Raw genomic sequence first — 17,243 nt, forward strand, 5'->3', positions numbered from 1 at the left:
CTTTTCCCATTTTTTTATACAAAGTTGGCATTTGACCAAGATATTTTTCTCACCCAGCATGGGTATATGTAAAATGACACCCCAAAACACATTCCCCAACTTCTCCTGAGTACGGCGATACCAGATGTGTCACACTTTTTTGCTGCCAAGGTGGGCAAAGGGGCACATATTCCAAAGTGCACCTTTCGGATTTTGCAGGGCATTTTTTACACATTTTGATTGCAAAGTTCTTCTCACACATTTGGGCCCCTAAATTGCCAGGGCAGTATAACTACGCCACAAGTGACCCCATTTTGGAAAGAAGACACCCTAAGGTATTCCGTGAGGGGCACTGCGAGTTCCTAGAATTTTTTTTTTTTTGTCACAAGTTAGCGGAAAATGATGATTTTTTTTTTTTCTCTTTTTTCCTTACAAAGTCTCATATTCCACTAACTTGCGACAAAAAATAAAAAATTCTAGGAACTCGCCATGCCCCTCACGGAATACCTTGGGGTGTCTTCTTTCCAAAATGGGGTCACTTGTGGCGTAGTTATACTGCCCTGGCAATTTAGGGGCCCAAATGTGTGAGAAGTACTTTGCAATCAAAATCTGTAAAAAATGACCGGTGAAATCCGAAAGGTGCACTTTGGAATATGTGCCCCTTTGCCCACCTTGGCATCAAAAAAGTGTCACACATCTGGTATCGCCGTACTCAGGAGAAGTTGGGGAATGTGTTTTGGGGTGTCATTTTACATATACCCATGCTGGGTGAGAGAAATATCTTGGCAAAAGACAACTTTTCCAATTTTTTTATACAAAGTTGGCATTTGACCAAGATATTTTTCTCACCCATCATGGGTATATGTAAAATGACACCCCAAAACACATTGCCCAACTTCTCCTGAGTACGGCGATACCAGATGTGTCACACTTTTTTGCTGCCAAGGTGGGCAAAGGGGCACATATTCCAAAGTGCACCTTTCGGATTTTGCAGGGCATTTTTTACACATTTTGATTGCAAAGTTCTTCTCACACATTTGGGCCCCTAAATTGCCAGGGCAGTATAACTACGCCACAAGTGACCCCATTTTGGAAAGAAGACACCCCAAGGTATTCCGTGAGGGGCATGGCGAGTTCCTAGAATTTTTTATTTTTTGTCGCAAGTTAGTGGAATATGAGACTTTGTAAGGAAAAAAGAAAAAAAAAGAAAAATCATCATTTTCCGCTAAATTGTGACAAAAAATAAAAAATTCTAGGAACTCGCCGTGCCCCCCACGGAATACCTTGGGGTGTCTTCTTTCCAAAATGGGGTCACTTGTGGCGTAGTTATACTGCCCTGGCAATTTAGGGGCCCAAATGTGTAAGAAGTACCTTGAAATCAAAATGTGTAAAAAATGGCCTGCGAAATCCGAAAGGTGCCCCTTTGCCCACCTTGGCTGCAAAAAAGTGTCACACATGTGGTATCGCCGTACTCAGGAGAAGTTGGGCAATGTGTTTTGGGGGGTCATTTTACATATACCCATGCTGGGTGAGAGAAATATCTTGGCAAAAGACAACTTTTCCCATTTTTTTATACAAAGTTGGCATTTGACCAAGATATTTTTCTCACCCAGCATGGGTATATGTAAAATGACACCCCAAAACACATTCCCCAACTTCTCCTGAGTACGGCGATACCACATGTGTGACACTTTTTTGCAGCCTAGATGCGCAAAGGGGCCCAAATTCCTTTTAGGAGGGCATTTTTAGACATTTGGATCCCAGACTTCTTCTCACACTTTCGGGCCCCTAAAAAGCCAGGGCAGTATAAATACCACACATGTGACCCCACTTTGGAAAGAAGACACCCCGAGGTATTCAATGAGGGGCATGGCGAGTTCCTAGAATTATTTTTTTTTTGCATAAGTTAGCGGATATTGATTTTTTTTGTTTTTTTTCTCACAAAGTCTCACTTTCCGCTAACTTAGGACAAAAATTTCAATCTTTCATGGACTCAATATGCCCCTCACGGAATACCTTGGGGTGTCTTCTTTCCGAAATGGGGTCACATATGGGGTATTTATACTGCCCTGGCTTTTTAGGGGCCCTAAAGCGTGAGAAGTCTGGAATATAAATGTCTAAAAATGTTTACGCATTTGGATTCCGTGAGGGGTATGGTGCGTCCATGTGAGATTTTATTTTTTGACACAAGTTAGTGGAATATGAGACTTTGTAAGAAAAAACAAAAACAAACAAAAAATGTCCACTAACTTGTGCCAAAAAAAATGGCTGAATGGAGCCTTACAGGGGGGGGTGATCAATGACAGGGGGGTGATCAATGACAGGGGGGTGATCAATGACAGGGGGGTGATCACCCATATAGACTCCCTGATCACCCCCCTGTCATTGATCACCCCCCCTGTAAGGCTCCATTCAGACATCCGCATGATTTTTACGGATCCATGGATACATGGATCGGATCCACAGAACGCATGCGGACGTCTGAATGGAGCCTTACAGGGGGGTTATCAATGACAGGGGGTGATCAGGGTAATCAGGGTGATCACCCCCCTGTCACTGATCACCCCCCCTGTAAGGCTCCATTCAGACATCCGCATGATTTTTTACGGATCCATGGATACATGGATCGGATCCACAAAACGCATGTGGACGTCTGAATGGAGCCTTACAGGGGGGTTATCAATGACAGGGGGTGATCAGGGTAATCAGGGTGATCACCCCCCTGTCACTGATCACCCCCCCTGTAAGGCTCCATTCAGACATCCGCATGATTTTTTACGGATCCATGGATACATGGATCGGATCCACAGAACGCATGCGGACGTCTGAATGGAGCCTTACAGGGGGGTTATCAATGACAGGGGGTGATCAGGGTAATCAGGGTGATCACCCCCCTGTCACTGATCATCCCCCCTGTAAGGCTCCATTCAGACATCCGCATGATTTTTTACGGATCCATGGATACATGGATCGGATCCACAGAACGCATGCGGACGTCTGAATGGAGCCTTATCAGGGTAATCAGGGTGATCACCCCCCTGTCACTGATCACCCCCCCCTGTAAGGCTCCATTCAGACGTCCGCATGATTTTTACGGATCCATGGATACATGGATCGGATCCGTAAAAATCATGCGGACGTCTGAATGGAGCCTGACAGGGGGGTGATCAATGACAGGGGGGTGATCAATGACAGGGGGTGATCAGGGAGTGTATATGGGTGATCACCCACCTGTCATTGATCACCCCCCTGTAAGGCTCCATTCAGACGTCCGCATGATTTTTACGGATACATGGATACATGGATCGGATCCGTAAAAATCATGTGGACGTCTGAATGGAGCCTTACAGGGGGGTGATCAATGACAGGGGGGTGATCAATGACAGGGGGTGATCAGGGAGTGTATATGGGTGATCACCCGCCTGTCATTGATCACCCCCCTGTAAGGCTCCATTCAGACGTCCGCATGATTTTTACGGATACATGGATCGGATCCGTAAAAATCATGCGGACGTCTGAATGGAGCCTGACAGGGGGGTGATCAATGACAGGGGGGTGATCAATGACAGGGGGTGATCAGGGAGTGTATATGGGTGATCACCCGCCTGTCATTGATCACCCTCCTGTAAGGCTCCATTCAGACGTCCGCATGATTTTTACGGATCCATGGATACATGGATCGGATCCGTAAAAATCATGCGGACGTCTGAATGGAGCCTGACAGGGCGGTGATCAATGACAGGGGGTGATCAGGGAGTGTATATGGGTGATCACCCGCCTGTCATTGATCACCCCCCTGTAAGGCTCCATTCAGACGTCCGCATGATTTTTACGGATCCATGGATACATGGATCGGATCCGTAAAAATCATGCGGACGTCTGAACGGAGCCTGACAGGGGGGTGATCAATGACAGGGCGGTGATCAATGACAGGGGGGTGATCAGGGAGTTTATATGGGGTGATCAGGGAGTTTATATGGGGTGATCAGGGGTTTATAAGGGGTTAATAAGTGACGGGGGGGGTGTAGTGTAGTGTAGTGTGGTGTTTGGTGGGACTGTACTGACCTACCTGAGTCCTCTGGTGGTCGATCCTAACAAAAGGGACCACCAGAGGACCAGGTAGGAGGTATATTAGACGCTGTTATGAAAACAGCGTCTAATATACCTGTTAGGGGTTAAAAAATTCGGATCTCCAGCCTGCCAGCGAGCGATCGCCGCTGGCAGGCTGGAGATCCACTCGCTTACCTTCTGTTCCTGTGAGCGCGCGCGCCTGTGCGCGCGCGTTCACAGGAAATCTCGCGTCTCGCGAGAAGACGCGTATATGCGTCCAGGAGGAATAAAGCAACCACCTCCCGGACGCATATACGCGTACGGCGGTCGGGAGGTGGTTAAACACCCTTAAAGACCAGGCCACTTTTTACACTTCTGCACTACACTACTTTCACCGTTTATTGCTCGGTCATGCAACTTACCACCCAAATGAATTTTACCTCCTTTTCTTCTCACTAATAGAGCTTTAATTTGGTGGTATTTTATTGCTGCTGACATTTTTTCCTTTTTTTGTTATTAATCGAAATTAAACGAAATGTTTGCAAAAAAATGACATTTTTCACTTTCAGTTGTAATTTTTTTTTTTTTAAAACGACATCCATATATACATTTTTCTCTAAATTTATTGTTCTACATGTCTTTGATAAAAAAAAAAATGTTTGGGTAAAAAAAAAAATGGTTTGGGTAAAAGTTATAGCATTTACAAACTATGGTACAGAAATGTGAATTTCCGCTTTTTGAAGCAGCTCTGACTTTCTGAGCACCTGTCATGTTTCCTGAGGTTCTACAATGCCCAGACATTATAAAAACCCCACAAATGACCCCATTTCGGAAAGTAGACACCCTAAGGTATTCACTGAAGGGCATAGTGAGTTAATAGAACTTTTTATTTTTTGTCACAAGTTAGCGGAAAATGATGATTTTTATTTATTTATTTATTTATTTCTTACAAAGTCTCATATTCCACTAACTTGTGACAAAAAATAAAAACTTCCATGAACTCACTATGCCCATCATGAAAAACCTTGGAGTGTCTTCTTTCCAAAATGGGGTCACTTGTGGGGAAGTTATACTGCCCTGGCATTTTAGGGGCCCAAATGCGTGAGAAGTAGTTTGAAATCAAAAGACAACTTTTCAATTTTTTTTTATACAAAGTTGGCATTTGACCAAGATATTTCTCTCACCCAGCATGGGTATATGTAAAATGACACCCCAAAACACATTCCCCAACTTCTCCTGAGTACGGCGATACCACATGTGTGACACTTTTTTGCAGCCTAGGTGGGCAAAGGGGCCCACATTCCAAAGAGCACCTTTCGGATTTCACAGGTCATTTTTTACAGATTTTGATTTCAAACTACTTCGCACGCATTTGGGCCCCTAAAATGCCAGGGCAGTATAACTACCCCACAAGTGACCCCATTTTGGAAAGAAGACACCCCAAGGTATTTCATGATGGGCATAGTGAGTTCATGGAAGTTTAAATTTTTTGTCACAAGTTAGTGGAATATGAGACTTTGTATGAAAAAAAAAAAGAATCATCATTTTCCGCTAACTTGTGACAAAAAATATAAAATTCTAGGAACTCGCCATACCCCTCACGGAATACCTTGGGGTGTCTTATTTCCAAAATGGGGTCACTTGTGGGGTAGTTATACTGCCCTGGCATTTTAGGGGCCCAGATGTGTGAGAAGTAGTTTGAAATCAAAATCTGTAAAAAATGCCCTGTGAAATCCGAAAGGTGCTCTTTGGCATGTGGGCCCATTTGCCCACCTAGGCTGCAAAAAAGTGTCATATATGCAGTATCGCCATACTCAGGAGAAGTTGGGGAATATGTTTTGGGGTGTTATTTTACATATACCCATGCTGGGTGAGAGAAATATCTTGGCAAAAGACAACTTTTCCCATTTTTTTTATACAAAGTTGGCATTTGACCAAGATATTTATCTCACCCAGCATGGGTATATGTAAAATGACACCCAAAACACATTCCCCAACTTCTCCTGAGTACGGCGATACCACATGTGTGACACTTTTTTGCAGCCTAGATGCGCTTGTCTCTCCGTTTCACCGCGAGCAGTTCTTGGTTACACAAGGCAGCCCTCTCCCCCCTTGCAAGACGGGTGGTAACGAGCCGTTGGGGGAAGCCCGCGTGACTAGTTCGCGCGGTGCCACAGCAACCAATCTGTTCTAGGAACAAATGCCTGAAGAGGGCCACACTTGTGTAGAAATTGTCCACATAAAGATGGTACCCCTTGCCAAATAAGGGTGACACCAAGTCCCAGACTGTCTTTCCACTGCTCCCCAGGTAGTCAGGGCAACCGACCGGCTCCAGGGTCTGATCTTTACCCTCATACAGTACAGACCAAAAGTTTGGACACACCTTCTCAATCAATGAGTTTTCTTTGTTTTATTGACTATGAAAATTGTAGATTCACACTGAAGGCATCTAAACTATGAATAAACACATGTGGAATTATATACATAACAAAAAAGTGTGAAACAACTGAAAATATGTCATATTCTAGGTTCTTTAAAGTAGCCACCTTTTGCTTTGATTACTGCTTTGCACACTCTTGGCATTTTCTTGATGAGCTTCAAGAGGTAGTCACCTGAAATGGTTTTCACTTCACAGGTGTGCCCTGTCAGGTTTAATAAGTGGGATTTCTTGCCTTATAAATGGGGTTGGGACCATCAGTTGCGTTGTGGAGAAGTCAGGTGGATACACAGCTGATAGTCCTACTGAATAGACTGTTAGAATTTGTATTATGGCAAGAAAAAAGCAGCTAAGTAAAGAAAAACGAGTGGCAATCATTACTTTAAGAAATGAAGGTCAGTCAGTCCGAAAAATTGGGAAAACTTTGAAAGTGTCCCCAAGCGCAGTCACAAAAACCATCAAGCGCTACAAAGAAACTGGCTCACATGCGGACCGCCCCAAGAAAGGAAGACCAAGAGTCACCTCTGCTGCGAAGGATAAGTTCATCCGAGTCACCAGCCTCAGAAGTCGAAGGTTAACAGCAGCTCAGATTAGAGGCCAGGTTAAGGCCACACAGAGTTCTAGCAGCAGACACATCTCTAGAACAACTGTTAAGAGGAGACTGTGTGAATCAGGCCTTCATGGTAGAATATCTGCTAGGAAACCACTGCTAAGGACAGGCAACAAGCAGAAGAGACTTGTTTGGGCTAAAGAACACAAGGAATGAACATTAGACCAGTGGAAATCTGTGCTTTCGTCTGATGAGTCCAAATTTGAGATCTTTGGTTCCAACCACCGTGTCTTTGTGCAACCCAGAAAAGGTGAACGGATGGACTCTACATGCCTGGTTCCCACCGTGAAGCATGGAGGAGGTGTGATGGTGTGGGGGTGCTTTGCTGGTGACACTGTTGGGGATTTATTCAAAATTGAAGGCATACTGAACCAGCATGGCTACCACAGCATCTTGCAGCGGCATGCTATTCCATCCGGTTTGCGTTTAGTTGGACCATCATTTATTTTTCAACAGGACAATGACCCCAAAAACACCTCCGGGCTGTGTAAGGGCTATTTGACCATGAAGGAGACTGATGGGGTGCTGCGCCAGATGACCTGGCCTCTACAGTCACTGGACCTGAACCCAATCGAGATGGTTTGGGGTGAGCTGAACCTCAGAGTGAAGGCAAAAGGGCCAACAAGTGCTAAGCATCTCTGGGAACTCCTTCAAGACTGTTGGAAGACCATTTCAGGTGACTACCTCTTGAAGCTCATCAAGAGAATGCCAAGAGTATACAAAGCAGTAATCAAAGCAAAAGGTGGCTACTTTGAAGAACCTAGAATATTACATATTTTCAGTTGTTTTACACGTTTTTGTTATGTATATAATTCCACATGTGTTAATTCATAGTTTTGATGCCTTCAGTGTGAATCTACAATTTTCATAGTCATGAAAATAGAGAAAACTCATTGAATGAGAAGGTGTGTCCAAACTTTTGGTCTGTACTGTAGATCTGAAATTTGTGGGTATAGCCTGTGGCCCTTTCACAGAGCTTATACAATTTGACCCAATACCAGGCGCGCTTGCTTGGGATGTATTGTTTGAAGCCAAGGCGCCCGGTAAAATGTATTAGGGACTCATCTACGCAGATGTTTTGCTCAGGGGTATACAAATCTGCAAATTTCTGGTTGAAGTGGTCTATGAGGGGCCGAATTTTGTGGAGCCGGTCAAAAGCTGGGTGGCCTCTGGGACGGGAGGTGGTGTTGTCGCTAAAGTGCAGGAAACGCAGGATGGTCTCAAATTGTGTCCTGGACATGACAGCAGAGAACATGGGCATGTGATGAATTGGGTTTGTGGACCAATATGACCGCAATTCATGCTTTTTGGTTAGACCCATGTTGAGGAGAAGGCCCAGAAAATTTTTAATTTCGGAAACTTGGACTGGTTTCCACCGGAAAGGCTGGGCATAAAAGCTTCCAGGTTGGCGGATATAAATTGAGTGGCATACCGATTTGTTTCTGCCACAACTAAGTCCAAGAGCTCCGCAGTCAAGAACAGCTCAAAAAATCCCAGGGCCGAACCGATCTGAGCTGTCTCAACCCGAACTCCAGTCTGGGCGGTGAAGGGGGGAACTACAGGTGCGGCTGAAGTTGGGGACTGCCAATCAGGGTTTGCCAGCACCTCAGGGATTCTAGGCGCTCTACGGGGCTGTCTGTGCGGTGGCTGCGATGGGGTAACTACTGCACTTGCCACCGTACCAGCTTTAACTGCCCTTCTGGTGCTCGCCACTTCACCATGTTGTACGGCAGTGCTGGTACTAGGTCCAGAATGGGCTGCGCTGCTGGTGTATGCCTCACCACGTAATCCGACAGCGCCAGCCCCACTCTGCTGCCCTTGAAGCGGATCCTGCGCAACCTGTGGTCTAGCGACACGGGGCCGGGTACGCCTGGTGGTATCAGGGACCTCAACCTCCTCGTCCGAACTTTGAGTCAGACTGCCACTGCTTTCTACAGGTTCATATTCTGACCCACTAGATTCATCAGATGAGGGTTCCCATTCCTCATTCGACTGGGTCAGAAGCCTGTAGGCCTCTTCAGAAGAATACCCCCTGTTTGACATTTGGGCTACTAAATTTAGGGGTATTCCCTGAGACTACCCAAGAAAAAAAGCAAGCCTGTCTTACAAATGGGAGGCTAGCGATATACCGGAGGCCGCTACTGTTGATAAAAAATATAAAAACTGATTTTTTTTATCGCCGCAGCGCTTGTAAAGTGATTGTGCAGTGATCAAAAAATATATATTTTTGTCACTGCGGCGGGGCGGGCGTGGGTGAACGCACGTGTGGGCGACCGATCAGGCCTGATCGGGCAAACACTGCGTTTTGGGTGGAGGGCGAACTAAGGTGACACTAATACTATTATAGATCTGACTGTAATCAGTTTTGATCACTTACAGATACTATAAAAGTACAAAAGCTGATTAGCGATACGCCTAATCAGCGAATAAGTGACTGCGGTGCGGTGGACTGGGTGCTAAACGATCGCTAACTACCTAACCAAGGGGCCTAAACTATCCCTAAAATCTAACAGTCAATACCAGTGAAAAAAAAACCTGCTCAACCTGCACTGTTCTTGCTGTGTGCCTATGCTCTCCCTACAGTCTCTAAACACTCTCCCTACAATCTCCCTGCACTGTACTTCTCCAATATTCTTCTATTAATAGTTTTCAGCAACACTGCCCCAGTGCATGAGCTCTTGTCATGTCTCTTCCTAAGCTCAGCTCACAGTGAACTGGTGGAGACCGTACAGGATGAGGGTTCTATAGGGCTGTGACATCAATGGGGCTGGCTACCTGCGTATTGGTTAGCTGCGCAGCATTATGGGTCATATATTGTGTTCCCGGGCTTCTTACTTTCACTTTGCACCACGTGCAGCAGCCATTTAATAAAGAATATATACAAATAAAAAGATTCATTACCACGAAATTCGGATTTGTGGGGAATCTAATTTTTACTAAACTTTGGATTGAATTCCACTTCGGATGCTTCGATTTGCTCAACACTAATGATTATCATCAGCAGGCGAGGGGACACATATATATATGTAGATGATTATGTCATTGATATAATGTATATATGATAAATCATTATATTGTTACAACTTCTTAACTTATCTCCTCTCTTTGTAGCTCATTATAGTGTAATTTACATTTGTATTTACAAAGCCTAGGTGATATTGCAGCCAACACATTTTGGCAGAAGAATAAAATTCTGTATATCTCACAGGTAGTTAAGGATAGAGAAATTAAACCATTTATAGAGATGACACATAATATAAGAAACCTTTCATGGTTTAGGTATTTTCAATTGCGCTCAGTATTATCCAGTTTGGATGATAAACGGGTGTTGGATATAGATAATTCATCTTTTTTGAATGATTGGGTAGGGGGTACACTGTCTAGAATAAAAATATCAAATATATATAAGTTACTACTTAAGGCACGGTTTAGTGATACACAGTCACCAGGACAAAAAGCGTGGGAGGTGGATTGTCCGAACTTACAAATAGAAGGGTGGGAGAATATTTTTGGGAACTTAGTTTCACTATCCCAGAACTTCAACCATGTTCTAATACAATTTTATATTTGCCATAGATTATATATCACTCCTTTATGGATGAATAAATGTGGATTAAGAGACACGTCTAACTGCCCTAAATGCGACACTGTAGGAGCGGACTTTCTTCATATGATATGGACTTGTCCAGAACTTATAAACTACTGGAATAATATTAATAATCGTATTATGTATAAACTAAATGTTCGAATCCCTTTTGAACCACAAATATTTGTGCTTAATGATCTTTCCAAATTAAATAACCACAAGTATCAAAAGATCTTCCTGAGCAGAATATTGATGTTGACTAGAGTCTTGGTCAGTCGGACCTGGTTTGCTCGATTCACTCCAGATATAAATACATGGATAAACTTAATTGTTAAGGTAAAAAATTATGAGAAAATTTTGTACAAACAGAGGGAAGCTGAGGATCAGTGGATTAAGATATGGGGTGGTTGGAGGATTGATTAGTTGAGGTCAAACTGTTTTATTTATAGGGGTTCTATTTTGACGCACCACAGGCAGGGGGGGAGGGGGGGGGGGGTGGGGGGGGGAACTGTATTCTGTTTTTCTATTTTGTAATGTTTTGATATACTAATTAAAGAAAAAAAAAGAAAAAATAGTGTAATTTACAAATATTTTTCATAGTCTGCAGATGTATGGATTCTATCTTCATCGCTGGGATGGTCGCTGGTAACATCATAATCCTGACCCTTATCACTGCGGGATCATATTTCTTTCTCAAGAAACATACCGAGAAAAATAAATTAGGTAATAGATAGAGATAAGTGAAGTATTCAAAAATTTGATTCGGCTGCTTCGACAAATTTAACAAAAACATTCGCTTTGTGACAAATTACTTTGTCACAAAGAGAATTTCTTTGTAAGTAGTGGGTGAAATGACTGGGAGCAGAGATTGCATTAAGCGTTTTGTCTGTGGAGAGGAAAAGTAGCAAGAAGTAGACCAGGTCAAAGACTAAAGACCATCGGGCCTGGCAAGGATTGAGTCACTGAGCAAATTAGACAAAGTGACTCTTTCCCTCTAGAACATAGCACATCTCCTCCAAGGCCAGCTTGATGTTTAATAGATCCATGTATCCTGAAATAACATTCAGAAGCTGAGAAAACCTTAGAAAAAAAACTGTCATCATTCTGCCAGAAGAAGATTTCTAAGTATGAACATCTACTCTCCTGTGAACAATGTGTCCACATCTAGAAAGAACTGTTTGTTTAATAATATCTGGACAATGTAGTACAGGTACAGAGGAAAAAGCCTATGGGAAAAACCCATAATTTCACCCGCGCAGCCCCCCTGATGTTAGCATCGGAGCATTTCATGCTCCGATGCTCTCCTTTGCCCTGCGCTGGATAGCACAGGGCAAGGGCTCTTTTTTTTTTTACAATAACACACTGCCATGCGGAGGCTTCTGCCCAGCAGTGTGTTCGGTGGCTTCACTGGCTCAGATGGGTGGGCTTTAGCGCTGCCCTAGCCATATTATAGGCTAGGGAAGCACTAAAACCTGCCCATCAGTCCCAGTGACTTCACTGGGCTCACTGCTGGGCGGAAGCCTCCGCCTAGCATCCCCATGGAGAGCCCGGTTCATCACCGGAACTCTAGAAAATGCCTTTGCTCTGCGTGATTCAGCACAGAGCAAAGGAGAGCATCAAGCATGAACTGCTCTGATGCTGAAGTCAGGGGGGCTGCCTGGGTGAAAATGGTGATATTTACGGGTTTAGCTCTGAACCCGAACAACCCCTTTAAGTGAGGTGAGAAGATCAAGATATCCTCAAGATATACCACACATCCAAAATATAGAAAAATCACAAAGATTTACAAACTATTCAAAGACTGCTGGAGCATTACTAAGTTCAAAAGACATAAGTAAATACTTGTAGTGGCCATCCTGGGTATTGAAACAGTTTTCCATTCATCGCCGGTACAGATACAAATTAGGTTGTAGTCTCTACTCAGATCTAGTTTAGTGAAAACCTTGGGGCCACACAATCTGTCAAGAATCACAGGGATTAATGGTAGTTGATATTAATTCATAAGGATGATAGGTTGGCAAAGACTTAGCCTCCTTTTTGCTGAAAACTGTGGTAAGCTACTGTAAGCCTTGCAGATTGTGATGTACAGGTGGATGTCAGATAGGTTGTACAGAGGTCAAGCATTTGGAATGGCAGGTAGATCCTCAATGTAGAATCTTGCCAGGCTTGGACAGGATGATGCAGATAGAGCTAGAGTAGTCCCAGCAGGGTACTAAAGGACATTGGAAGAAGCAGCAGAGAGATATTTTAGAAAGGAGTGCACCCAATTGCAGATTTATAGGCATGGTGACAAACTGAATGGATTTAGAGAGAGAGCCCTCCTATTAACAGATGTCACCACCAAAGGTTTCTCAAGTCACTGCATGGTTATCTGATACTGACTCACCACGGTTTGATGCAGGACGTTTCCTGCCAATCTATAAAATATAGGAGGGCATAAATAATGAACAGGAAAGACGGGGGTCACTGGAAATTCAATCTTGGTGAAGACTTGTCTTCACCTAGAGTAGACTCTGCCACTGACCTTAGGTTCTGGAGTTTCCCGACTTGAGTGAGCAGGTGTAGTCATAGTGCCACTTGTCTTCACAATACATACAGAGATTATTAGTAATTCTGGGCATGTGCTTCTCCTTGGTTATGCTGCCCCTCAGTGTCCACATGCATAGGCTCTAGTCTAGTAGCTGTGGAGAAAGTGGTCTCTGTAACTTGAGTGCCAATCAAAAGGGTCTTCTTTCACAGGCTGCCTTTTTGGAATGCTAAAGGAGATCAGAACATCCAGAGTAGAGGGAATGTAGCAACCAACTTATCCATCCTTGATTCATGCCAAAAGTCCCTCCTAGAATTCTTGAACTAGTGCTTTATTATTCTAAGCCAGCTCTGAGGCAAGGTTTTGAAACTGGATAACATATTGACCTGCTTTCAGAGGAGTCAGCAGACCACTATCTCTTGATACAGTCCTGGTGTGGTTGGTGGTTGGCCCATGGCATTAGAGACACCTGTATAAAGCACTGAGACATCAAGCAATATGCATAGCCTGGAGATAGGCCAAGAAAGGGCAGGGAGTGTACTATTGTATCCGAGAGACAGGTCCAAAGTCAGGGCAAGCAGCATTAGGCCAATCCGAGAAACAGACTAAGGTCAGGGCAAGTGGCTAAAAGTAAAAGTAAAAGTCAGTAGTCAAACAGGAGTAGACTAAACTAGACTAAAGCTCAGACACACTCCTACTGGGGAGGATGCCTTAAATAACCAGAAACTATCAGCCTTTGGCTGGGGAAGGATTTGAACATGTGCGCTGACCCTTTATGAGGCCGAGAGTGAGCATGTACTCCCTAAAAATGCAGGCCAGGAGTTTAACGACGCAGACATGCAGACTACAGATGACTCTGGAGACCAGGGAGAAGGGGGCAGGCCAGGACACCATGGCCATGGTGCCCATGCCTATAGGAAGGAGTGGCGCAATGGTGAGCACAGGATGCCAGCTCAACAAATTCATGTACACAGTGAACCAACAGCAGAATAGTGAGTGCAGCTCTGGAGTATAATACTGGATGTAACTCAGGATCAGTACAGGATAAGTAATGTATGTGCACAGTGACTGCACCAGCAAAATAGTGAGTGCAGCTCTGGAGTATAATACAGGATGTAACTCAGGGTCAGTACAGGATAAGTAATGTATGTACACAGTGACTGCACCAGAAGAATAGTGAGTGCAGCTCTGGAGTATAATACAGGATGTAACTCAGGATCAGTACAGGATAAGTAATGTAATGTATGTACACAGTGACTCCACCAGCAGAATAGTGAGTGCAGCTCTGGAGTATAATACAGGATGTAACTCAGAAACAGTACAGAGAGAGTAATGTAATGTATGTACACAGTGACTGCACCAGCAGAATAGTGAGTGCAGCTCTGGAGTATAATACTGGATGTAACTCAGGATCAGTACAGGATAAGTAATGTATGTGCACAGTGACTGCACCAGCAAAATAGTGAGTGCAGCTCTGGAGTATAATACAGGATGTAACTCAGGGTCAGTACAGGATAAGTAATGTATGTACACAGTGACTGCACCAGAAGAATAGTGAGTGCAGCTCTGGAGTATAATACAGGATGTAACTCAGGATCAGTACAGGATAAGTAATGTAATGTATGTGCACAGTGACTGCACCAGCAGAATAGTGAGTGCAGCTCTGGAGTATAATACAGGATGTAACTCAGGATCAGTACAGGATAAGTAATGTATGTACACAGTGACTGCACCAGCAGAATAGTGAGTGCAGCTCTGGAGTATAATACAGGGTGTAACTCAGGATCAGTACAGGATAAGTAATGTATGTACACAGTGACTGCACCAGCAGAATAGTGAGAGCAGCTCTGGAGTATAATACAGGATGTAACCCAGGATCAGTACAGGATAAGTAATGTATGTGCACAGTGACTGAACCACCAGAATAGTGAGTGCAGCTCTGGAGTATAATACAGGATGTAACTCAGGATCAGTACAGGATAAGTAATGTATGTGCACAGTGACTGAACCACCAGAATAGTGAGTGCAGCTCTGGTGTAGAATACAGGATGTAACTCAGGATCAGTACAGGATAAGTAATGTATGTACACAGTGACTGCACCAGCAGAATAGTGAATGCAGCTCTGGAGTATAATACAGGATGTAACTCAGGATCAGTGCAGGATAAGTAATGTATGTACACAGTGACTGCAGCAGCAGAATAGTGAGTGCAGCTCTGGAGTATAATACAGGATGTAACTCAGGGTCAGTACAGGATAAGTAATGTAATATATGTACACAGTGACTGCACCAGCAGAATAGTGAGTGCAGCTCTGGAGTATAATACAGGATGTAACTCAGGATCAGTACAGGATAAGTAATGTATGTACAAAGTGACTGCACCAGCAGAATAGTGAGTGCAGCTCTGGAGTATAATACATGATGTTACTCAGGATCAGTACAGGATAAGTAATGTATGTACACAGTGACTGCACCAGCAGGATAGTGAGTGCAGCTCTGGAGTATAATATAGGATGTAACTCAGGATCAGTACAGGATAAGTAATGTATGTACACAGTGACTGCACCAGCAGGATAGTGAGTGCAGCTCTGGAGTATAATATAGGATGTAACTCAGGATCAGTACAGGATAAGTAATGTATGTACACAGTGACTGCACCAGCAGAATAGTGAGTGCCTCTCTGGAGTATAATACAGGATGTAACTCAGGATCAGTACAGGATAAGTAATGTATGTGCACATTGACTACCCCAGCAGAATAGTGAGTGCCTCTCTGGAGTATAACAAAGCCTAGAAGTCTGGATGAGTAGAAGATCGAAAAAGTTACTGTATTTACAAATTGAAACAACATTTTCTCTATATGTAAACCTTAAGTGAATTAAAAGCCTGAGTTCAAATATAGATACAAATCTTTAAAAAAAAAACATCTGAATCTACCATGTTTTCTAGGGAATAAACCCAATGGTGGTGAACAGAGAGAACAAGGAACAGAGTCTACTTATCAGGTACTCTACGTACAGCATATATACAAATATTTAAGTTATAGTTCCGATTTTTCTGCTATATGAGCAATGCACTATTTCCATTCCTTGGAAACCATCCCTTGGTATCATGATAACTAAAGGCAGCCATGCAAATTAGTTACCACAAGTACCAGCTGATCCTGCCAACAGGACTGGGTCACCATCTTATGTGTAGGGGGGTTATGGACTCTCCCTCGATGTCACGGAAAGCCCGACCATTTCGTTTGCTAAAGTAATAAGTCATCATCAGTGTTCTCTTGTTCCCCTTTCTTCTGTGAGTACACATGAGGAGGGAGGGAGGGAGGGGGGGGGGTGCATGCCTTGGTTGGGAGTGGACATTACATTTTCTATCATTTAATCCACTAATGAGACGGGCTCTAAACACATCCCCTGTATTTTATTTATCCATATTACATATAAACATACATTCAAATATTAAAAGTACATATAATATGCGGAGCTCACGCATAAAGCAAAATAAAGAAATGGCCGAACTGGTATATTAAGACTGTGCTTTTTGGACGGTAATTCATCAGAGGTTAATACCCATATGTTGTTGTTCACATTAATTAGTGATCCAGCAGATATTAATGCCCATACCGTATGTTGTTGTTCACATTGATTGGGCTGCGGCTAGTCCCATATGAAGATTACACGTTTAGACCTCATGCACACGGCCGTAGTGCGGCCGTTCCATGCATTGGGGACCGCAATTAAGGTCCCCAATGCACGGGCAACATCCATGCAGCAGGCGGGACCCATTCAACTTGAATGGGTTCATGGTCAGTCCACACCACAAAAAATATGACATGTCATTTTTTTTGCGGTGCGGAACAACGGAAAGAAACACCAAGGAAACACTCTATAGCGCTTCCGGTTTTCCTTTCTGGGACTCCGTTCCGCATCTCCGGGATTGTGGACCCATTTAAGTGAATGAGACCGCATCCGTGATGCGCGGTGCACACGGCCGGCGGCTGTGGATTGCTGACCCGCCATTTGCGAGCCGCAATACGGCCACGGACGCCCCAACGG

General features: G+C 43.9%; 1 protein-coding gene across 1 annotated transcript in view; it reads left to right on the top strand.

Annotated features, from left to right (window-relative positions):
• The window catches only part of LOC122927693 (sialic acid-binding Ig-like lectin 14), a 173,584-nt gene extending 157,328 nt beyond the window's left edge, over nucleotides 1–16,256 (top strand). Inside the window, exons 9-10 of the mRNA XM_044279788.1 lie at nucleotides 11,263–11,385; nucleotides 16,138–16,256. Coding sequence (XP_044135723.1) covers nucleotides 11,263–11,385; nucleotides 16,138–16,256 — 242 coding nt within the window. The remainder of the gene's footprint in view (nucleotides 1–11,262; nucleotides 11,386–16,137) is intronic.
• The last annotated feature ends 987 nt before the right edge of the window (nucleotides 16,257–17,243 follow it).

This window comes from Bufo gargarizans, chromosome 1 (genome assembly GCF_014858855.1).
Source record: "Bufo gargarizans isolate SCDJY-AF-19 chromosome 1, ASM1485885v1, whole genome shotgun sequence".
Taxonomy (NCBI): Eukaryota; Metazoa; Chordata; class Amphibia; order Anura; family Bufonidae; genus Bufo; species Bufo gargarizans.